Source organism: Clinocottus analis, unplaced genomic scaffold, assembly GCF_023055335.1.
Source record: "Clinocottus analis isolate CAN_PGR_092001 unplaced genomic scaffold, fCliAna1.0.p SCAF_18, whole genome shotgun sequence".
NCBI lineage: Eukaryota > Metazoa > Chordata > Actinopteri > Perciformes > Cottidae > Clinocottus > Clinocottus analis.
The window spans coordinates 10,434,870-10,459,604 of NW_027175909.1; the positions used below are offsets into that span (position 1 = coordinate 10,434,870).

The 24,735-nt window shown below is 41.9% G+C and overlaps 3 protein-coding genes across 4 annotated transcripts; 2 read left to right on the forward strand and 1 right to left on the reverse strand.

The window, feature by feature from the left end:
* Positions 1-6,348: 6,348 nt before the first annotated feature.
* Positions 6,349-14,626, reverse strand: ythdf3 (YTH N6-methyladenosine RNA binding protein F3). 2 transcript variants are annotated; one of them, XM_068581763.1, is made up of 6 exons: positions 14,427-14,626; positions 14,060-14,326; positions 13,579-13,603; positions 13,159-13,238; positions 11,125-12,870; positions 6,349-8,523 (listed from the first exon to the last, which is right to left on the reverse strand). In XM_068581763.1, the coding sequence occupies exons 2-6, from the start codon at positions 14,081-14,083 to the stop codon at positions 8,500-8,502; spliced, it is 1,899 nt and encodes a 632-aa protein (XP_068437864.1). In that variant the 5' UTR covers positions 14,084-14,326; positions 14,427-14,626; the 3' UTR covers positions 6,349-8,499. The 2 variants fall into 2 exon arrangements, with proteins under 2 accessions (XP_068437864.1, XP_068437865.1); XM_068581764.1 differs by lacking the exon at positions 14,427-14,626 and having other exon boundaries at positions 14,060-14,416.
* Positions 14,627-15,860: 1,234 nt separating this feature from the next.
* On the forward strand, positions 15,861-19,671 carry abhd10b (abhydrolase domain containing 10, depalmitoylase b). Its single transcript, XM_068581844.1, has 5 exons — positions 15,861-15,957; positions 16,416-16,602; positions 17,504-17,615; positions 18,411-18,548; positions 18,664-19,671. The coding sequence occupies exons 1-5, from the start codon at positions 15,864-15,866 to the stop codon at positions 19,003-19,005; spliced, it is 873 nt and encodes a 290-aa protein (XP_068437945.1). The 5' UTR covers positions 15,861-15,863; the 3' UTR covers positions 19,006-19,671.
* A 1,057-nt stretch (positions 19,672-20,728) lies between these two features.
* tagln3b (transgelin 3b) lies at positions 20,729-23,946 on the forward strand. Its single transcript, XM_068581741.1, has 5 exons — positions 20,729-20,816; positions 21,701-21,923; positions 22,460-22,634; positions 22,745-22,847; positions 22,934-23,946. The coding sequence occupies exons 2-5, from the start codon at positions 21,744-21,746 to the stop codon at positions 23,073-23,075; spliced, it is 600 nt and encodes a 199-aa protein (XP_068437842.1). The 5' UTR covers positions 20,729-20,816; positions 21,701-21,743; the 3' UTR covers positions 23,076-23,946.
* Positions 23,947-24,735: the final 789 nt, after the last annotated feature.

Consider the following 24,735-nt stretch of genomic DNA (forward strand, 5'->3'; position numbering starts at 1 on the left):
AAGCCTCCCACCCACCCATGTGGTCCTATTCTCAAGGCCCTGTTGGTTGCGAGTATAATGGACCTTCCTTTTAATTCATGTTCCAGCCCTGATCTGGCCCCAAGGATTCTACGATATATCAAAGCGAAGCATCCAAATGTTTAATGAGAATCACCGAAAAAAATGTTTGTTGAATATAGATCCCCTCGCTACATTATTAAATGTATAATATGCTTCATAAGAGAAATCCAACATGTTTGCCTTTGAAGTGAGTGATTCATCCTGTGGTGGCGAACTGATGTAGTTTCAGTTATTCTCTCTGTATTGTTTCCTGGTTGTTTTGGGTCCCGTGAATCCCTCACTGGTGCAGCTGATTGATAGAACCAGGACACAGAACAACTTCTATCACTCTGCTATGACTGCCATCAGACCCAATTCTGTCACCACATTTTACTTTATTTAAAAATATATATATATATGTTAAGTATTTAACAGGGAATCAAACTTGTCCTTGAGGTATTTAGAGAGTTTCCAGTCAAGTCAAAAAGAACATTGCAGTCGAATAATCTCAACAGGCCATATGTTATCTTGATGGCCATCATGTATAACAATTCAAAACAATCACACTGCTGCAACTCTGGACCGAAAGTATGTTTGATGTCAAACTTTTCCGGAAAATCAATCTGTATATATATATATATGTATCTGTAAAGCTAGCATGCTGATGTTTATCATGTCTGGTTTACAAGGTTCATTGTTTTAGTTCAGGCTGATAGCATGCTCACACACAATGTGTTTGAGGCTGATGGGAATGTCATTGGTTTTGCAGGTATTTGGTCATAAACTTATGTATTGGGCACATTGGATTTAATGGCATTGGATGGAAAGTTAGTGAATGTGATTGTACCAAATGTGATAGTAATTCATCCAGGAGTTTACCAACATCATTATACACTGTCTGGGAATCATGAATGTTTACCAAATGTCATTGCCATTCAATCCAGATACTTTACTCAAAACCTAAACTGCCAACCTCATAATAGCACTAAAGGAAAAGTCAGTGCTTCATCAAAGTCAGTATATTTATCCTCTGAGGATAATAAATGTCTGGAAACAATTTCATGGCAATCCATCCAATAGTTGCTTTGGGAAAAAAAAAAGGAGTGGCCTGACAGACAGGCGGATACCGGCATCTCGAGTGTGGTAAAACAAACCAAAAACTGACCAGACGACTTTAAGATGAGGAGTTTCGTAAAGGGAATAGGTTGCCAGTTCTGCGTGATCCTCCCTGAATTAACAGCAGAGAGGGACACTTCCTGTACAATAGCAACTAAGAAGATTTCCGTGAGCCTCTGTCAATGCTAATAACCACAGTGGTCTCACAGAAAGCTCCCCCAGGGCTGTTTGACTGTGCAGGCAATGGGATGTTCGGAGAGGTGGGGGTCAGTGGGCTTGAGCTGCTGCCGCTCAGACTGTCTTAACTCATTTAGCTCTTCGAGGCACGGCCAATCCAACTCTGTCGTGTAGAAATAAAGTTCATCATAACCCTGCTGTGTTCGGAGATGACTCGAGATGGTGAGAGCACAGAAGCGAGGAATGGGTAAGATGCGTGAGTGGACAGCGAGGCCAAAAATACAGACAGACACGCAAGCAGATATTCAGAGGCTTGCCTTGGGGGTCCCGGGGCCTTCTTGTGTGTGCCCCACTGCTGACATCAGCAGAGCCAAAGCAACCTCCACAGAGCGCCGTGAACCACAAAGGGTGGGCGATAGGAAGAACAGAAGGGAGGGGCAAGGAGGAGAGAAGATGGAGGGGGGAGGGGATAAGGATGTGGGGTACAACACTTGTAATCGGATCATTGGCTACAGTGGGTTGAGTCGATGTGATCAATAGAAACTGCACATGCAGCAGAGAGCCTTTAATGGCCCTTAATCTCCATCAGGCCTGAACAGACGGGTGGAAGAGGAAGTCACAGGAGCAAAGGCAGCCTGCATCACATTACACACTCAACCTGTACTCGCACAAAGCCATGCACTTAGATTCTCTCTTACACACATTCATAAGCAGCTGAGTGGTGACTCCCAGGACTCCCGGCCTCAGCAGCAAGCATGTCATATTTCTTCCCTCTGCACTTTTTCATTTCATTTCAAATGCATTACATTTCAGACCTTTCCATTCGGTGCTACCCCCTGCAATGCAAAACCTTGACTTGAACACACCGTCCCAGCACAGGACATATTCCAACCTTTGAATTTAATAAGCAGCCTGACCACAGCTAGTGTGTCTCCTCTCATCATCTCTGCAGCACAAGAGAGGGTGCAGTCCAGTTAGGAAGTATAAATGTGTTGCCAAAGCTCTGAATGCAGCGCTTTCTCTTGTTCCTTTAGTTAATTTTACTCATCTGATCCAAAGATTAAAGATTCATATTCATGAGGCCCTGCGCCGGGTGTAGCCATGTGTCCTAAAAGGGGCAGTGCAATAATACACATACAGATAGAAATTTGTGAATAAAAAACACAGCGGCAGTCCTCTCAATCTCTTCTTTCTTTTATTCATCCTTTCTTTTCACTTTTCACTTTTCCACTCCATACAATGGCCTGAAACCTGAGGGCAGAGCTGTAAAATGAATAAGCATGGCCCAGATATGCTCAGATGATCTCAGATAAGAGACCTTTGGAATGAATATGCACCAAATACAGTTCCTTTTGTTTGGGTCTTTTCTCTTTTTTATGTTTTCCCCATTTGCCATATGCACTCACTCTCCATTTTAAAGCATCATAAAAACAGGATTGATGACGCTGTCTATTCTCATGTCTCTTGTGTGTACATTTTAGATGAAGGACAGCAGGAAATGCAAGTATCTTAACAGCAGCCGGATACACGAGCACTCCTCTTTACACTGAGGCCTATCCACTTACATTAGTGATACACGGGGAAAGGTTTTTCATACCCAAGGAGTTGCATCAACATTGTGGCGTTGATTAGATAGGTGCTTCTTGTTGCCAGGAAACATTTGAACAGATTAATGCCCCCGTAGGCCTTGAATTATTCCCTGTTGCCTTGAATACTGCCCATATGCATTACATAAACATTTCATTTGTCCAACAAACACAGAGTTGTGAAGAATGCTCTTACAGATTGCTGACGAACACACTGCATTAGTTATTCCTACTGTTGGAATAGCTTCATAAATCAATTGCATAAAAAGGACTCATGAAGGGAGTTGCCTTGTACTTACAGTATTGGTTAAAAGTGTAATTCTAATCAGTTTCATCCATGCTTCTAGTTGAGTAAGTCAAATAATAGTCACCCAAGTATATTTTTTTGTTGCAGGCAGTGCTTCAGTGCACAGACTTTCACAGTCCCAAACTTATATTGAAAAAGAAAATTAATTAAAATTGTGCTACATGAGCTCAGTTTGTATTTTTCTTAAAGGGGCACTGAACTGATTTGACACATGATGTCATCGGGGTTACCTTGGCACAGGCTTGAGACTTAACGTTTCTCTATACGACATTCAGAGAATGAATACAGCATCGAGCAACTATTTGTGATGCAAGTGAAGCATAGTGTCTGACCCAAGCATGCTTTGTTGACATATCCGGGACGCGGGGGGCAACATGCCTTTTAGTGCATGTTTGTGAATATGAGAGTGCCCCACTATAGCTAGCTCATAAAGCGATTACAGCCGATAACGCCGTCCCGTAAACGAAGCGCCCGCCCTCTGGTTCCCGCTCAGGTAAACACGGTTAGCTCTGTCAGCACTGTTGCCGTTGTTTGCACCGTTGGCTACGAGCTGCTTTTCACATTTTGTTCAAAAACAAAAAAACTTTGTTACAAATTAGGAGTGGGGTTTGAAAGAAGTAGAACGCAGTGGGGATCTATTTTGCATCATAGGAAATGTAAGATTTCAAAAAACTTATAGCTTTATCCATTCCAGTGGACATCTTGGCCTCTGCTGCCTAACTTTTGATCCTTCTTTTTTATGTTTCTCTATTTTGTGCCTCAATTTGCCTTTGAAGCGAAATAATTAATGGAAGCGCAATAATGAATTGCTTTAGTTATCTTTTTCCTTGTTGTTACTTTCCAACTTGGTTACTGTTTCAAAAGGCTGTGTTTAACGTGCAAAGGTTTGAGATGAATGTGATGGTGAACATTCAAGAGTTTAGCCTCACTTAGCCTCATCATTACTAACTCCCATAGCTGAGAAAACTAAAAGCCCAGGTTCTCTCATAGCAGAACATAAGTACAAAGCGATTGTTTGACAATATCTAAATATGCTGTGAGACATGTATATGTACATGTTCATGTATGTTTAAGGCTATTTTCTTCTATGCATGGTGCCTCCCTGTGGTCATCAAAGACAACTCTAACGCTAAAAGCAGCATAATGCTCTTTCAACTTTTAGTTTTGGCTGTAAACACAGACGCAATTATAATGTAAATATATGAAACCTGATATTCAATAAAAACCATGCTGATCTATGCAAATCTGAATGTATTTAAGTGATCATTATTCGCCCTATTCAACACTTGCATTATCAGAATTACAAAAGGAATATTTGAGACTGCAAATCTGTCTTTTTGCTTTCATTGTACGTAGAACAACCAAGTCTTTCCAGCTTGGATCTACATCATATCATTGTGTTCGGCCAAATGCTCAGCCGCTACTCTCAGTTAGCAGATAATGATATAACCATGGCAACAGAGACACCTTGGAAAAGGGCAGGAAGAAAACTTAGACATTACTGTCACTCAAAACACCTTTTTTTATACAGAAAATATAACCCTGCTGATTATTTCCCCTGACTTGTTGAGTAACACCTTGAAACTTCAATATAGAACTGTGAGTCCTATTACATTCATCATTGTCGGTGCTCTTGTATTCTCTTCACTGGCGCCATCTCACTTTACATGTGGAGACACTTTCCTATAACACAAACAATGCTTATCCGCAAGGCAGACACACATATTCAAAATAATTTCAGGTCCTTCTGATCAACCACATGTCAGTTATCATAGTCATCAATAGGATTAATGTTCCACGAAGACTTATTGAGTGGTGTGCCATGGCCCAGAGTGCGAAAACCTTCAAAACATCGAAGAAGTGCCAACCCTGAGACTTGCCCTAACCTTGCCTTGAGCCATGTGTTGATGAGTCTTCAGTGTGACTGAAACTTCAAAGGCATTTCAGCTCACTAAGCAGAGGATGCTCCTTCTCTCTCATCTTCCCTCAACTGAATCCTTCTGCAGAAGGACATTTTGATGATTTGGAAAAGTTTAGCTGGCACTTTCTTGGAACAGCTTTGACCACTGTGGATGGGGGTAAATGAAGTCCTGCTAACGGTAAAGTCGTCAACCAGTTAGTTTGATCACAAAATGACAAGACAAGCCATCAAAGTTGAATGGAAGAAGCTTGCGGTGCATATCTATGTTCTGTTTTCATTATGATGATTCAAAACCCGTCGTATTCCCAATTCATGAAACGGCAAAAAGACCTGAGAAAAAAGCCTACCACACTGCATATTTCATCAATTCCACGAACAACGTAAAATCAGCATTATATTAGAGCTACATCTCTGCACCATCACACACTAGTAATAGTGAAGGTGCTGTGAGGTGAATAAATAGCTTGTCCCCTGCTTAGTTTTGTGTTCACAGACAAATGGAGGCAGGGAAAGTGTGGTCTTTTCAAAGGCTGCCTGCAAAAACCTGATGGATGCACAAATTAACAGAGTGCGGAGAGAGGTTGCAATCTAAAGCCTCCAATGTTATAATTACAGCTCTTTCTTCCCCCTTGACAAGCACAAAGAGGGATTCTTCTCACTCCCTGCTCACGTCCTCTTTCTCCCTCTGTTCTCCACCTCTCGCTGCACAGCTTGGCGAGCTGGCATTAATTGCTCCAAAAAGCTGTGGAAGCACAACAAGTACTTCTCATCCTGGTATAATTGTGTCTGTAGGAGTTGGAGGGCTTGAGAAGAAAGAGGGCTTTGCTGCTTACAGGAAAGGCTTTGTAGTGCGTCTTGAGAGGACTTTTGAAAGCACCGTGGTGTGATGGCGCACTCTGCTGGCCAAACAGTGAAAGGAAAGTTATTCATTTCAGGGTGAAATAAATATGTAAAGAGAATATGAAAAGCAATGAGCGCATGAACAAAGGTCCCACATGTTTGATATGATAAACTCACTCATTGGAATTTCCCTGTGAATTAAGAAAAACATAATGCAACACAAAACATGCACAATAGACATTATACATTATGTCTGCACGCTCAATGTAGATATGGCATGTTGATCGTGTGAACAGTCGTAAAACCCACAATGAAAATTTATTTCAATAACAATTTTATTCATATGATTTTGCAATTAAGTATTTTATAACTATGTCTTCTTTTATAAGTCTAACATATCTCAAAGTCTGTCTATGATTACTGTACTGCCTTTACCTGCCTGGTAACTAAATAACGTCATACGCACATGTTTTAAAACAGCAAACAGGAAATTACACATAATCTATCATCACATTGTATTTCAAGATAATAATACAAAGTTTCTGACAGTGAAAAATAAATCATGCAGTCACAAAACTTTACAGATGTGTAGTTGATCAAAAGGAACACAAAATGGGAACAAAGATGGGTTTGATCAGAGTAAAGGAACCAGAGGGGGGTCCACTGCATCCCATCACTTTACGCCCCCTGGGCTAATTTGGCTTTATGGCTCTGACCCCAACGCAAGATGGTCTCCAGATGGACTTCTTTATAATCTTTGTGTTTTGTAAAATATTGGATAATTTGAAGTTATATATAGGAAACCATCTGATACATTTTAAGAGGAAATGTCATCTGCCAAAAAGGCTGTAAACTGGTTTAATCTGTAACAAATGTTTGTTTAATATGGTTATGTGTTTTTTTTTCATGTAAAAAGCTAACCTGGAAAACTGATAAATAAATGTGGGAGAGTAAAAAATACAACATTTGCATCTGCAATGTGCAAAGTGTCGTAAAAAATGAAATACTCAAGTAAAGTGCACGTACCTAAGAATTGTGCTTTAGTACAGTAAATGTACTTTGTTACATTCCACCACCGCCTGTACCATCCATGCACATCCATGCACAGTTACACATTCCAGTATTGGTTGTAATCCCCGCTGTTTTATCAACTAGCCCACTTTGGGCTTGCAGGTCTGCCTCTTCAAGTCAATGTATTGTACACCTATGGTATTTTTACTACATGGTCAAACCAACCCCCCTGGCACCAACACATTTTACACTTATTGTCAGTAATATGCTGCAATGCAAAGCAGACGTGGACATGGAGCTGCTGCTACTGTGAATACACTTGTTTACTTAGAGGCACATATGCAAATATGAGGGGGTGAGGGGCGATCTACTCGGGCTGCAGGAGAAGAGTGTATATTTGAGGGTGTGATACTGTGTGAAGCATAGAAGTAATGCACACATTTCGGAGGCAAATGAGTACACAAAAACACAAAAGCATGGTTTGCGCTAAACATGGATCATTTTTATTTAGCTAGTGAGTTACCTAGAGGAGAAAACTGTCACATCCTTGCAGCTGATGTCTTGCAGTTTTGGGGGAATCCCAGTCAAGCCAGCAAGGAGGGTTGATGTGAGGATTCTCCCAAAAGTGCTTAAGAGTTGTTAAGGACAGACAGTCTGATTGAGCCTGAGGTACGATACAGTACATCAACATCAGAGCAAAGACAGTCACCCACAGGACCCAAGGAGGCCAGCGCTAGTTCTACCAGAGCAGCAGGTTTCTCCTCAGACAAATGCACTTCAGAATGACATAATCACAAGAGAAAAAGAAAAAAACAAAGATGTGCATTGGCCGGTGTTGCTCAGCCTGCTGCATAATTGTAATCTTTTGGTACACAGAAACAGATGCAAAAAGGAAGGAAACAGGTAGAGGGAGGATACATCATATGATTGACATGATTGTGGCTTTTTACCAATTAATTCATCCCACCTGTCAATCATCCAAACCTCTGTCTGGGGACTGGGATCAGTTGAATACAGATTCAAATAAAAGATTAAATCATACATAACTTTAATTCTCTTCAGGAGCTAATGAATGATTCTCACCAATATCCCATTTTGAGGCATTAAAAAAAACAAAAAAAAACTACAAATAAGCCTGGTGAAATCTTCTGACTACATCGGTTAGTCAGTTAGTTGCTCTCAAACAAAATCAAAGAAGAAGAAAAACACATAATTAGAGAGTTAAGGGTACTGGTAGAGGCTGTTTAGAAGGACTGAAAGTGCTTTAAAAGACAGATTTTTCAAAGTGGGTTACGTTTTTCTCGTGAGACAGGAACACAGGGTTTGATGCACCAGTCAACGGATACAGATGAGTCCATCTATTGTCATGTTCAAGTGTTCAGATACATTGTCGTCTTCAGCGGAAAGATTTGTGAGAGCCTTTCCTCCTTGTGGTTAGGCAAATTTTTATTTAGGTCCTACATCATTAGTGTTGCAGTTCTAGTAGAGAGCTTGCTTGAAGGTTACTGTTTATTTCTATTGCGCTCCTGCCGAGAGAAAAAAACAAAACAGAGAGGTAATCAGTGGATGGTGTCAAAACATCAGGACACAAGGGACAGAAGCAAACATAAGAAATGGCTAAAAGAGCAACATCAGAGCTGCTCCCTTAGTCTTCCATTCACAGGATGAATGTCAAATGCTGTAGAAATATCCAAGTTGAAGACACTTCAGGGACTTTTGCTAATAATTGGTTTTATGACGTCATATACATGTGAAACGAAAAAGACTTAAGAGAAGAGGAAGTCTGGGCTTCTGACATAATATGACATCCTCATAGATGTGACACTTGACTTTTGTGGTCCTAGCAGTATTATTAAGTAAGAGATCCTGATTACACTACTGGGTCAGACAAGAATGACTGGAGCCATTCATGAAGGTGATCAACATTGATTTTACTTCTTAGAAGAGGCACATCGAATGAATGATTGTATTGTGGCCAACTGCACTCGTACCACTCAGCAAATGCCAATAATTACTGTAGATTGAATGTTTCTATTTGGAATTCATTCAAACTTGATGTCTTTAAATCATACAAACAATATGTTGTTCTCTATGAAAAGTACTTTCCAAAATCAATTGATGTGTTGCAAATTGTCCCAACATTATATTCCAATATGAGCACCAATTTAACTGAACTAAATTAATAAAGCGAGTCATGCAGGCATAAAAATGCAGATTATTATTTACCAACAAAAAAAAAAAAAGGTGTTTACAGGTTACTCAGATGAAAATCCTATTTTTAGGCAAGTCTATCATTCCCACTGTTGATATACTGAGTTGCTCTCCTGGCAGGAAAACTAATCCCTAAACTACTTTCTCTGTTAAGTCTTACTATAGGTGAGACAAGAGCAAGAGAGTATCCGACGTAAAAGGAAAAGACTTAAATAGGTATCAGATATATACTGCCCAAAATGTTTGGACATGTTTTGGTTTCCACTGCTGGCCTGCTATTTGTAGTGATGCCCTAAACACAACATACTTAGTCAACAAAACACAAGTAATCACAGCACACTTCAAATATTCAAGGGCGCGTCATGGATTACAATAAAAGAGGAATGCAGTGTTGTCTTTGAGCAGTGAGTGTCCATGTCAGTGGTCTGAGAAAAGCCCCGTAAGGCCAGTGTAACTCTACCCCCCCAAAGGATGCTGTGGCTCCAGGGACGGCTGACTGGTTTTCCCCCCTAACACAGATCTTCTGTATTACTATCCAGAGGAAGGAAGCAGCTAACCTCTAAGTATTAATTGCCAAATTAGTTATGCTAATAAAATCGTGCATCATTTCGATCCAAAGTTATCTTCTTTTTTTTCTTTTTTTTATTAAGGGACGATGTTATAGTGCAGGTAGCTGTGCTGGTTTGACACCCCGCAAAGTCGGGAAGGACAGGCCAGACAATAGCGAACAATTAACCTTGTCAGGCGAAGGAGGGCGAGGCCTCAGTTGGGCCGATGCTGTCATGTAGGAGGTCAGGGCTACAAAAGCAGCACAGCGCAACGCCTGCACAACGCAGGATGAAACAGCCCTTCTACTGACAGGTTGTTTTCAGAAGCCCTGAAAACATTGACTTGAAATATTTATGAGAAAGTAACCCAGCGCATATTAACAAGGTCAGCAGCGAGGAGTCAATACAGCATCAATGAGCACCAGCAGCGGGGGAATGGGAGAAAAGGAGGGGGTCGGTCATGGGGAGGGGGAGGGAGGTTTCTAAACGCAATTAGATTAGCATACTGGTGGATCTAAGAATGGGTGCTGCAGAATGCCAGCAGTGATAGCATGTCATTCTCCCCTTTGCTGCTGTTTTTCCACAGCAGTAGCATCCCAGAGTGTTTACCACTTGAACTAACATTTGTGGTACACCACTGTTATTACCTCTGCAACATATTTTAGCTTTCCCTCGAAAGAGGCAGGCTTTTACTGTGCGAGCTTTTCAGAACTATGTGCCGAGACAATTGCATTAATGCATTTTCATCACGTATTTTGGTGGGAAACTTGTTTTTATTTTTTTAAATCAGCGTTTAGAACAGCTGAGGAAAACTGTACCAACTCTCAGGAAAGGTGCAGCCAGTTTGCAGGCCGATGGCTTATGTTGTTAAAGACTAGTAAAGCATGAGGAGCCTGTGGAAAGCAGAGAGGCTCGTTGTTCAAAGGGAGATCAGAGCCTACATCTGCCTTTGTCTGAAAGAAGGAATGCCAGGAATGTGGGCTATTTCAGGAAATCTCTATGCTAACTCCACTTGGGAAAATCATCGCAGTCTCAACTGCACAAGATGGCTGATGAGGAGCTAGGGTTTCCTGAACCTGCCTATGCGTAATGGTGGCATGTGAATCTGCTGACAGCCCTCTGGGAACTTCCATTTACACCAGACTGTTTATTCAGCCACAGGATGTTGCAACCTCTGTCTAAGAGCAGGTGGAACAAGATCAGCTGATTACAGTCTGGCTCTGGCCCGTAACAGTGGTTCGGGGAAAGTTACCCCCCTTTAAAATATAGGGTAGTTGCCCTATATTTTAAAAAGGGGCTGAACTGTCTGATGCATACAAACAAGCTATTTAAAAAAGGAACAGGGATATTTATATAAGTTTATCTCACCTTCCTCAGAGCCTCCTCCTCTTCCTGACGTTTCTCATAATGTGCAAAGTCATCAAAGATTGAGGTGGTATGCTTGTAAGTGGCGATAATTTTAAGCACTTGTTTGGCCTTTTCCAGAGGCACTTCCTGAGTGTCCCTGGAGTTGGTTACTGGCTTGTTGTCATTGTTCTCCAGCCGGATGTGTCGCAGCTGGTTGTTGGGCACGTCTTTGATGAACGCCCACTTCACCTCAAACTTGCCCTTCCACTTGTCCTGAGACCAGACGCCTGCATAGGCATTGTAGTCCACTGGTGAGCGCATCTCAGCCACACCACAGAAGTGCCCACTGCCGTTGACGCTGAACAACAGGTACAGGGGCCCCTTGTTGCCCAGTGAGCGAAAGGCACCATCCAGACGCTTGTTGCCATGTTCTGTACTGCACCAGATGGAGTACTTGATTGAGCGGTGGATGTCATCTTCAGAATAGCTCTTGATAATGAAAACGCGTCCATTTTTCATGTTCCAGTCAAAGTCTTTGGGGTTGTAGTTGTTGAGGGCACGGAGTTTCTCCAACACGGGATGCACTTCTCCAGAGCAAGGGGAGGCACTAAGTGGGAGTCCCCCACCCAGACCAAAGCCCTCACCCCGGTTCCTGGGAGCCACCCAACGGTTTGGGGGAGGACCGGGCTGATGGGGTTGTTGCTGATGAAGGGGCGGCGGGGGACCAGGTTGAGAGGTGAGGTGCATGTGTGGATGGCCAGGAGGCATAGGCTGGGGGTGCTGGGGGGACTGGAGAGAATGAAGCTGGAAGGTCTGGTGTTGGTGTTGGGGCTGGTGTTGATGTTGGGGCTGATGTTGGTGTTGGGGCTGATGTTGGTGTTGGGGCAGGTGTTGATGTTGGTGTTGATGTTGGTGTTGGTGTTGATGTTGGTGTTGAGGAGGCAACGGGTTTTGCAGTAAGGGCTGGGGCTGAGCTAGGAGTGGCTGCTGCAGCATAGGCTGCGGGGGCATCATATTCTGAGCTAATGGAGGCTTGTTCAGAGAGCCCTTCTCGTCCCAAGTACCAATGTTCATATTGTGCTTTATAGGGGGTGGGGGAATGGCACCTCCTCCCATCCCCATATTGGCTTTGGGTTTGACCTTGGGCTGTGGCTTGGCCGGCTTCTTGGCAATGGCTGCCCAGGAGGCAGGTTTAGGTGCAGATGAGCAGACAGACGGAGGGAGACTATTGGCCACCATGCTGCTCATACCTGCTGGGCCCCCTAGGGGTGAGCCCACGGTTTTAGTGACAGCTGCCACCATATCGGTACCCAGTTTTAAGCCTGTCATACCTTGCTCAATGCTGTTCAGCACCGGGACTTTACTAAGCTGGGTGTCACTTCCAAAGCCCGCCTGTCCATCCGTGATGGCCCGACCCAGCGAGCTGGGGGCATACCCATAGCTGTTACTGTAGACTGAGCTCTGTGTGGACTGACCCTGAGAGACACTGGTACCCCAGGTGGAATAGTCTGCATTACCAGGGAAGAAGTTGAAGCCATGCTGGCCCAGGAAGGGAGGAGTGTTCCCAAGGGCACCTGGCTGGCTAAACACACCGTCAGGGATGAAGTGGGGCTCGCCATTGCTCATCTGTCCATAGGCAGTTAGGTAGGGTATAGGAGGGTCTCCTGCTGTGGACCAAGCAGCCTCTCCCAGAGAGTAAGGGAAACCAATGGATGGAGCATAATAGCTGGGCATGTAGGGGTCAGACATTTGTGGATAGCTGTTACCCTGTGTGACATAGAGAGACAGCCAGTTAATGTACAAGACATGATGTAAATTAACAAATTAGCAAAAATAATTATCATATCATGAACAGTGAGTTGAGTTATAGGAACACGTCATGCATAGAAACGAACAGAAACTCGCAAAGGAACCAGAGTGACTGTATTAATGCGCTTTGTATTCGACACTGAAGAATATAACTAATTTGTCCACGACATGAGGTTATAGGCTAAGTACTAGGCGACACATTGTCGTCCTGGACAGACCATAATATGGTTTAATGTAGGACATTACCTGATTAGTCTGGCCGCTTAGATAAGGCTCAAAGTCGTCATCATTAACTCCATCCTTTTGATGCATTGATCCGTTTTGCACTAGGGATGAAAAGAAAGGAAAGTAAATCACTGTAGGTGCTATATGGAAGTCACAAATATTTCCAGCTCAAGATGTCAACTCATTACGTTAAGTAGATAAGTGGTGGTCAAATGCAAAATGTGACAAGATCTTGATTTAACATCATCAAAACAAATGCAGTCAACAATGGGAACATAAATAATCTGCAGTTCCTGGCTACAGTGTCAAACCACAATCAACAGTAAGCAGATAGCATGTTAGCATGTTTTAATGAATCAAAACGGACGGGGCCGCTAACTGATGTACAATTTATAAACGAGGGCTCGGGTGCCATTTAATCATCCGTGTTAAACGTGTTACCTTTATTTCCTTGTCCTTTGGGTCTCTGAAAGAGTGAGCAGCACAGGAAAAGGAGATGTTAGATCACGACAGGAAACAAGAAGCACACACACACACACACACACACACACACACACACACACACAGAGAAAATGAGAGAGAGCAGGCTGTATGCTACATAAAGAAATATAACCGCCGATTAAAGAAACCTCCGTCTCCAACCAAATGTTAACATTTAGGTTGTTTCGCGTTATTGACCGGATGTCAAACGATCTGACGTCCAGGAACTAAACGGTGCCGCATTGGCAACCGGCTACAGCTAGAGTGGGTCGGTAATTCACTCGGCCTACATTACAGCTAATAGCTACCATATATCAAAGACTTTTTTTCATTAGCCAGTTTGATCTGGCGTGGCCCAGAACCAGATCAAACTGTTGTCGGCAAAGTTTCCTTCCGCCGCGCGGGTAATTTACTGCACCTTTTCGGCTGTCAATACACGAACCTGATCGACTGTGGTCGCAGACATCCTCCAGGAAGCGAAACTGAGAGCTGTTTGTGAGACTGTCCTCGGCTTCCTCCCCCCCCACCTCTGCCTCTCGCTGCACTCCGGTGCTTTTCCTGGCTCGTCTCTCGGGTCGTCCAATCCCTCTCTAACGGTTACGCGGCGGCGGGGCTTTTTTTTCCTCTTTTTTTCGTCTTCTCCTCCCGTAGTCGGACCCGACGACGATCTGCTGCTTCTTTCTCGTTGTTACAACCGGAGACTTTGTGTCTGTGGAGAAAAGCGTCAGTTAAAATGTGCGATCCGGCCACAGATGGCCTTTCAGCAGTCAACGTGAAGCCGCCTGGTGTCTTACTGGAATACCCCTTACCATTTTCCACAATGGCGGATAGGTTTTTTTACTCCCGCTTCCGTTCCGTTCCGCTGCTCCGTGACCTTCCGCCTGTGACGCTCTGAGTCATGTTACAAACTGACACTTCACATGACAGTGTCCGCAAGTTCCCCTTTACTTAGGCCACATTGTCTCTCTATTAAGCACTGCGTTTAGCCTTTTTTTTAACGACCAGCTATTACCATATCTGACTGCATGTGGTCACCTCTGCATTGGGAGCAAACCCGTACATGGACGTCTGAATTCCCATGTGGATCAAATACATTTAAAGTATTCGTAATACAAAATAGTAAATAACAAAAAAAGGTACTTGTATTTCCTGCTATTTTCTAGTTGTATTCCACTACAGTTAAAAAAAGAAAAGAAAATATTGTAGCCTTCAATACAGATTTAATTTGTTTAATCAAACATATGATTTACCTGTAAACTATTGTTATAGATTGTATTATCCAATACTGTATAAAGTCAACAAACTACAACCTTACAGTGACCATAATACATTATTGCATTATTAACAATCTTATAAGATTTTATTGGCCTGCACTCAGGAGCCATTTTGAATGGAAGACTCAGGGTAACTTGGTACAGATTTTTTTCCAGTGTGGTATTGTTAATGTTACTTTAAGAAAGAATTTGAATAGTCATTTTATTACAGCCTATGCAAACTAAAAATGTAGTATAAAGCACTCACATAGGTTGAATGTTTAAGTTCAACATAGGTGTTTGGCTGCCACAAAAGATATGTTACTGAAGTGCAGAAATGTAGTACAGTTACAGGAAGAAAGAAAATGTAATATTTTTCTATTTTGGCATCTGAGAAACATATATTTGGTGGAATGTAACTGCTACATTTAGTCAAGCACTCAAGTACAGCTATGACGTAATTGAGAAATGGAGAAGATAATGCATGATAACAGTGGTGTCAGTTAGACTGTTACGTGTTTCGTCTTCAAGGCAAAGGAACACTGGGAGTGTATGTTCAGAAGGGCCGGGAGTTACTTTGCGTTGACATTATTTGCCTGATGTGACTAGAATCAAATGCATACAAAACATATGTAAAATAACATATGGTCTGTTTATAAGAAATGCTGTACCCAATTGAACACAAGCTCACATCAGCTCCAACATTGAAATGCTGCATATACACTTATTAATTCATAAAATGTATTTAATAATGTTATAAAACAACAATGGTATCTGTACCTCTGTACCAAACTACTGAACTAAAACAAATGTGTAAATGCATGACTAGAGTATGTTTACACTGTATTACTACTTTAACTGATCTGTATACTTCCACCACTGCCCCACAGAGCTTTAGTGTAGTATATGTAATGGACTACATGTCCTGTGAGTAAACGAGAGTCACTGGTGCTTCTCCTCTCGCGATACTTCCTCACTGGGTCACGGAGCAGTATGGCAGCCGTCGCGCTGAGGTCCTGCCGCAGAGGACTTTCACAGATTTTAAGTAATAAAGGCCTCGCAGCTTTGTCTTCACAACGCCTGGAAGGTTTGTTCAAATCTCTCCCTTTTGTACAATTGATTACACATCGTCTGAAATTCATACGAGGGCATTTAAACGCAGAGGAGGGGGTGTGGCTCACACAGACTGCGTCGTCTTAAAAATGTAGGGCATGGAAGCGGTGCGGTGTTTGCGCATGTGAATGTTTTTGCGTCCTCTCAGCTGATTGTCGTTCAATTTAAACCACTTCGACATGAATTGGTCTCGTTATGTAACTGTGCCTCAATTCGTGCTATCTTTGGTCGCTACGGTGGTAAAACGACCACGCTGTGTCCCCAGTATCCATGTGCTTTTTTGTAGTTTGGCTCAAGAGAAGCCTTATCTTAGAAAATGGGGTGTGTGGCATTGTAGCCAATTAGCAAATGTGTTTTCATAATTTGGCCATTTCATTGTAGGTTGTTGTGAGTCATTTACGTAACACGTTTTTGTTGTACTGTGCCAACTAGGGGTCAGGAGACACAAGTCCACAGTTCAATATGCTTCACGACCAGACCTTCCCAAGCTGGCCTACAGAAGAGTGAAGGGGAAGAGCCCAGGTGTGGTCTTCCTCCCAGGATATGGCTCCAACATGAATGGGCAGAAAGCTGAGGCACTGGAGGAGTTCTGTAGGTCACTAGGGCACTCGTACCTTAGGTAAGTCATCCAAGGTGCTCATAGGACTATGCAATGCTTGTAATGTTATACTAATTACACAATGAATCAAATAGACATACCTCATACATACAGTGATGGTCCTGAATGTCTTTAGTCATGAGAATCACTTGCAATACCTCCAAATAATAAAAGTTTTGCTCTTGGTAATTTAACTCAACTCTCATAGCTCTTAAAATTGAACACGGATAATCCAAAGTGTGTTACAGCTTTGCAAAAAGCAATAATACAAAGCATGAACTGAAAAAGATGCATGCACCAACCACACACCTACAGCTACTATGCTACAGCCTTATTCAAAGAACAGAAGAAGCACATGTATACAATAAGCTAGGTTTTTTTAATTTTATTTCTGCATTGACTGGTATAATAAATAGACACAATTATGCAATGTATGTGCGACCACTGCTTAACATAATTTCATATACCATATAATTAAGATACAATGCATACTGGTACTGTGAAGCAAGCAAAATATATCTAATAGATTTAATTGTGTATTATAAATTGAATTTGGTTTTGTTTCAAAGTAACGCCAGGCCCCAAGATAGAGTATATGCAAATATACATTTTGAAATATGGAGAGTAATTGTGCTCACACAAAATGTCTTTCGAATGGAACTAAAACAAGTATTGATCCTTTTCACTGAGACCCTTAATTTCAACGGCCTCCATTTCTAAGGTAATTGGATATAAATATATGGCATGGCTCTATCACACTGAAAAGTCAAAGGCCTAATCACATGTTCAGTGTTGTGTATAACTGATTTAATGTACGTATGTCTTAAATCTACATTCACCTTTTCCTTGGCCTTTCATGGCTTGCCTTTGTTTTACCATGTGAGACTCACTGCTATGGGCTGTTCTATTAATGTTTCGCCAGGTTTGACTACACAGGACATGGGGCTTCAGAGGGGGTGCTATCAGAAGGAACTATTGGTACCTGGAAAAAAGATGTCCTTTACGTGTTGGATGAGTTGGTAGAGGGGCCACAGGTGAATATTTCCTCGGGTCATGTCCTTTTGCAAGTTACTGGTAGTTGGTAATCAATAAAGTTATGAAAAACTTTGCTCAATATTTCATTCTATGAAAATAAAAATATTGTTCAAATATTTAGCTGCTGGACACAAAGTCCATTCTCAGTGTCTGTGGACTAGTGGCTTCAAATTTCAACTTCACACTTGTATATGTTGCATACTTAACCAAGATTGGCTCCAAACTATTGGTATGTCACAAAATCCACGTCCTCGTGTTAGACTTAGATGTATGTTGAGCACAAAGAAACTTCAACAGGTGAAGTTAAAAACATACTGCTCATATCAAACTCTGCACGTGTCATTCTGCACAGGAAGGCTCAAACAGCCAGCTGAAATAATGTAAAACAAGCAAAAACACATTTTTGAATGAAGGGGCACTCTATATGTTTGTATTGTATGTTCATCGTCCAGACTTTATGCTATAAAGCAAAACTTGCACCCCAAAAATAACCAGAAAAGAGAGATGTGTCACAGAATCAATAAAAAGAAAATCATGGCAACAGCGTTATTGATTAAAAAACGTGTATTATTATTATTATTATTATTATTATTATTATTTATTGTTTTTATCCTTGTATGTTCCACTACACCGCCAGAAGATGGCACTGTTACAACATGTGTGGTGTCATCAGTCTTCTACTGCTATGATTATGCTGCTAGAGTCTGGTGGACAATTTTTATTGAGGTTTTTGATTTTGTGTTCATTAATCAATTGATTTCCAGTCTATTCATGGTGTTATTGCTTACTTATAGATAATGGTGGGTTCCAGTATAGGCGGTTGGTTCATGCTGCTGGCTGCCATTGCCAGACCAGAGAAGACTGCCGCTCTGGTGGGCATCTCCACTGCCGCTGATCATATTGTCAATTTGTTCAACTCTCTTTCACTGGAGGTAGGAACTTGTTATAGTATCTCATATACATCACATTGATGCATTTTTGTTTGAAACCTGCAGACATTTTAACTACATGCTTTTAAGTTGGATCTGTCCGTGTTTCAATGCACAGGCACGCAAGGAGTTTGAGGAGAAGGGGGAATGGATAATGCCCACCAAACACACAGAGGAAGGTCTTTACAAGTTTAGCATGGACTTTCTGCGAGAGGCAGAAAATCACTGTGTTCTCCAGAGTCCAATCCCCATCACATGTCCTGTACGGCTCATTCACGGCCTCAAAGACGAGGACGTCCCCTGGCACATCTCCATGCAAGTTGCCGAACGCGTCCTCAGCAATGATGTGGATGTCATCCTTCGGCGACTTGGCCAGCACCGCATGTCTGAAAGGGACGACATCAAGCTCATGGTCTACACTATCGATGATCTCATAGACAAGCTGACCACTATGGTCTGAGTTAGGAATGGGGACGTGAACTGGAGAAGTCGCTGAAATAAGGAGAGAAGGACTGTTTACTGGGAAGTCAACCCGCAAGAAATGTACCAAACAATGGCATGTTTGTATGCCAAATATTACCTTTTACCCATCTGTTACCCTCCCCCTACTTCATCTGTCATTTCAACACGTCGTAACAGTGCAAACTATATTGAAAGGGAGCTTCCCTGTTAGCTGTTCCCTTATATCTTCAGGTTGCATTTGTATGTTCCAGGTTATTATAAGGAGTGTTAAGTTGGCCTTTATTAGGACCTCTGTCCCTGCCGCAGTTCTTACCATTTCCCCTTTCTTCTTTAAATAGATGCTAGTGTTCCCGTGCCTTTTTTAATCACTTTTCACCCTTTTTGGCCAATAAAACCTCTGCACACTGAAGTGCAGGTCTCACTCTGTTACCACAATCAACACAATCAACGAACAAAAAACAACTATCTTAATGAGCTCTGTTGATATTGAAATGCAAACACAATTCTTAAGTTCCAAAAGTATTTACAATTTTAGGAAATTGAGAGCTGATTTACAAAAAACTCTTTATGAAAAAGGTAGGTGCTCTCAAGTGCCTCAATGTGTGTGAAAGTTACAAAATGTAAATTCAAATCACTGGTTAAATAAATTGAAGTAAAAAAAAAACCATCTCAAAATACGGATATTTCCTTTCATACAAATCCAGATGAAGTAAATGTCTACCAATTGAACATGAATGCAGTTTGCCAGGTATACTAGCAGCAGGTCAACACAGTGACTCACAGCGCTTCATTATAAATCAAAATAAGTTGTATGCTGCGGCCATCTGAATTTTGTTTTTGTTTTTGTTAGCAGAAGGTCCTTATACCTGCAGACCTTTAGCCATAGAGAGGCCTGCTCAATGGAGCCACTGGACTGTTGATTATTAACGGGTAATTGCCCACTAGCTGCTCCGTGCTCAACGGGGTGAAACCAGCCACTTAACTGTCTCTGGTCCACTTAACTGCTGTAGTGACCTTTAACTCGTGGTTGAGCTATGTAGTGAATCATTTTTTATGTCAAAAGTAAAATCCAACATCAATTTATGGGAGCATATAGCATGACAGTTGAAATGCAAGCAGACGAGATTGTGCATATGGCATCTGAAGATGTTTTACTATGAGCTCCCTTTAGTTCTTACCTAAAGCACATTCCTGCACTATACAGATCTATTTCCTATGAGCTTACTGTTTTTCCATATTGTGTGTATAAGAAACAGCACTCTGAAGCAGCATGCATATTTTAAACATTAGTACCCCCTCAACAACTCAGACGGATGACTCAAACAGCAAATAAGCCTTATTGTTTGCTTTAGTCGTCAAAAGTAAGTTTGCAGGCAGACAAACTGGTTGAAGCAGATATTCGAACAAGATAACATGCAAACACGCACTATGCTCAGTGCTCTGATTGCCATTGAGCAAGGCACACCATCTACCAGTTCTTAATTTGTTACCATCATGTTCCTTCTTTGCTGAGGGGTCACGTTATGCTGCCTAATGCTGAGCATGCGCCACAGTGACCACTGTCCGGAAAGCGGTGTCACGTCGCATTCTGTGTTTGGAGTCTTCAGGGACCCCTCCTTGGGAGTTGCCATATAAAACGAGTGACCCGCCCCCTCCCGGACAAATGAGATCCTGCCCGGCCCGACGCGCCTCTGATGCGCTTCATGGATGCTTCAGCAGTTCAGCATCCTCAGCCTCAGCCTCAGTCCTGCCCAGCTCAGCGGGAATAACACTGTGACTCGGACAAATCTGACCACGCGCTCCTTTGCAGTAAGTGTGGTCTTTATTGAATACGCTTTGCGTGCATGACACGTTGGATGTGCAGTTTGTGCAGCCGAGTCAGTGTCGCAGCTCGTGTGTCAGCTTTGCGCAGTTGCCTTTTGGGTTTTAAAATGTTGATGTTTTAATAAACTGCAGGATGCGTAACAATATGATGTCGGTACATTAGATGGCGGGACTTTCTTTGAATTTTTTTGAATTTGACTGACAGAATTGCGCCCAACAACCGATGCAGTGAAAACAATGAACTGAAGAGTTAACAAACATTTAAATGCGGCACAGAGGGCTGACGTAATTTAATTAAACTCAATTGCAGGCTAAATATAGAACTGTTGCTGGCTACATTGTAGCCAACACTGTGTGGTTTGTTAGAGGACAAACTTTGTGGAAATACATTTGATTACTTAATTCTCTTCACGATGACTGCATGCTGGAGGTCATACTTGAGCCAGCATCGCATGCAGCGCGTCACTGCACACAGCGTGCCGGAAACTGGCTTGATTGTTACCATAGTAATGGAAGGGGTGGTCCCTGTTCGGGACAGCTGCCATGGACCACACCCTTCCTCAGCCACCAGAGATGCGCTGCTGTGGCCTGCTGAGCTGTTAAGGGAGAGAATAAAAAAAAACTGGCTTGTTGCTCTTTTTGGCTAATTTAATCTCTTTTCATTGTAATAAAAAGAAACGTGTTTGCTCTAAAAAATAAAAAATAAAAAGAGTTGTCCTGGGCCATTTAATTAGGATACAAAGCAGCCACGAAAACTCAGTAAATGTGTAATATATGAACATTAAGATGATGAAAATTGTAGTTAATAATGTGGTTTGTAACAGAGTAATGCCGTTTCAGCCTCATTTTCTAACACTTGTTCTCTTCAGGGCTACTGCACACTACAAATACTAGAGTGCTGCGAGAGTTGCCATGGCGAACAGAGGGCCAAGCTATGGACTGAGCCGAGAGGTGCAGGAGAAGATCGAGCAGAAGTACGACCCAGACCTGGAGCAGCGCTTGTTGGACTGGATCGTTGGACAGTGCGGAGGGAACCTGGAGAGGCCACAGACGGGCAGAGAGAACTTCCAGAAATGGCTGATGGATGGAACAGTGAGTGGCTGCACAACCTGCACCTAAAATAGAAGTTACCATTTAATTATTAAAGCTACTACATCGTTGAGCCTCCGTCGGAATTTAAAGAGCCCATTAGGTCGATTGGCTAAAATAAGCAACCTGATATATGTGCCCAGTTAATTATAAAAGCTTCAGTCAATAATACAAAAAAACAGACCAGCATCACTCCTATTTAAAAGAGGAGGGGCACTGATTTTTTTTGGTTGTTGCAAATTTTAAATTGATAACTGTTGTGGTACGTGCTTTGCAAGTGTAAACGATTGCACTGAAGAATTCTGGACGCCTTTAATGGATAACCTCTTAATTCACAGACAATTATATAATGCACAATGCACGATGCTGCAATGTCTTTTTACTTGGTACTATAACTGAATATAAAGTAAACATTTATTATATAATTTAAGCATGAAAAATAGGAGTATATACGAAGAACTAAATCCCTCAACACTCATTTTGGTCCGGTCATGGTGTCAGTTTAATATGATTTGGATATTTGACCTCCTCTGTCCCAGATCCTCTGTCGGCTCATCAACAGCCTTTATCCGAGGGGGAAGGAGCCGATCAAGAAGATTCTAGAGACACAGATGGCCTTCAAACAAATGGAGAAGATCTCTCAGTTCCTGCAAGCAGCTGAAGCTTACGGAGTCACAACCACAGACATATTTCAAACTGTGGACCTCTGGGAAGGTGATGTTTCATCTTTATACTTACATTTCATCTCCTGTTGGAGTGATGTGTATTCATAATCAGTTATCAGTTCATGTTATGACAAAGGGATGCTTTGCTTCTGGCTATAGGAAAGGACATGGCAGCAGTACAAAGAACTCTCATGGCTCTGGGCAGTGTGGCTGTCACTAAGGACGACGGCCATTACAGGGGTGACCGAGACTGGTTCCACAGGTAAACACAGAGGAGCTTCACATTTTCACAACTGCGTGATGCTTCATGTTCCCCGCGCTCACCTTCTATCTGTTGTTTGTGCCCAGGAAAGCCCAGGGATATCGGCGAGAGTTCAGCCAAGAGCAACTCCGCCAAGGTCAGAGTTTGATCGGCCTGCAGATGGGCAGCAACCGCGGGGCCTCCCAATCTGGTATGACAGGCTACGGTATGCACCGTCAGATCATGTAGAAGACCACTTACTAACCAACCTCCTTCCCTGCTTCCAGACCTTATTTTGTACTAATACCACAAAAGTTGTAGCCCCAAAATACCCCAATACCCTCTCTAGCACCTGCCATGTTAACCTCAAATATCCTTGAATTGCTGCTTTCCAAACAGTGTTATATCTTAAAAAATGATGTCAAATACTATAGATGTTCTTCTTCAAACTCACTCTTCCCATATTGTCATGTGCTGCCCCTCTATTTGTTTACTTTCATGTTGAAATGATAACTTTATGTGGAACTCAACGTTATTTAAGATAAATTTAGTCACGTAGATTATGTAAGTCTCTTCCAATAGCTTCAGAAAAGAAGCCATCAGTGTTAATGGCATTTTAAATCTGAAATACTGTGAGCCACGGCGACAACATGCTGTATGCTAAATATTTGTATGTATTTATGTTTAGTCATTTGTTGAGGATGATCTGTACCTGTGAACTTATTTAGCCATCTAACCTAATGAACTCATTAGGTTGGACAACGTCTCGGCTGTCTTGTCTGAGGACGTTTTGCAGTATCCTCCTTTACCAAATCAACCTCACGTTGTGCCTGGTTATGGGACTACAGAGGTCTGGGTCTTGATATATTGGCCTAAAAATATAAATTTCATTCTCAGTCATGCCCTTGTTATTTGTTTTGTGAGATTATATCTTTGTCCATGATGTGTCCATGCAAGTAAATGTGCAGCAGCCAACATGTTTGACAGTGAAGTTTTCATTTCTGGTGCCACGTAAAAACATTACTTGAATGTGCACTTTTATTTATTGTCTTGTTTATATTTTTAAATATATTTATATCTGGAGGCTTGTGAGAAGAAGTATTGAAAAAAAAATAAAGAATGTGAACATATATTGGTGTCTGTTTGTATAACACATAAGCCGGGTATCTTGATAACTGGCAAGTCAGCGGTTTTTGCTGTATGCTCCGGGTGTTTTTTTTTCTTATCTGGGTTTAATGTTACAGCTGCTCCCTTGCGCCCATCCCTCCTGTCTAACCTGACTGTACACAATCTAATAAAGGTACAGCAGCACAGCATAAGGATTAGTTTACAGTCCTGATTCAAGCCTGTTCCAGAAAACTCTTGACTTGCTAAGTGACCTTAAGTAAGATATTAAATCCTTTGCTGGTCCTGTAATGTTATTAAAAAGTAGAGCTTACCTCTGTGGGGTAGCGAAAACAGAAGGGCCACAAAAAAAACCTTTATTGTACAGTTGTTTGGGAATATTTCTGGTACTCTATTTATTACGTATAGCCTTTAACAACACTGTGGAACTTAGCGATGTGATGTCCACTCTAAACATGCATTAAATTCAGTCTGGCATCGAGATAACATCTGAAGGACACTGTTATTCAGATAAGCATAACACTTTGTCGAAGGCCTTCTATGACGTTGGGCTTTGGACCACAAAAAGGTCACAGTTAATGTCAGTGATCTGATTTATGGGGTCAACTGTTCCTGACTGTTAACATTTAAAAAGTACATATCAGAAAAGCATGCATGAATTCACATTTTGACTTGCTATTAACATCCAGGGACTTAACAGCCAATTAAAATGCTGTCCTTTAAATCGTGGACAAAAACAAATGCTAATATAATTCTAAGCGTCCATTCTTAATGCCATCTTTTT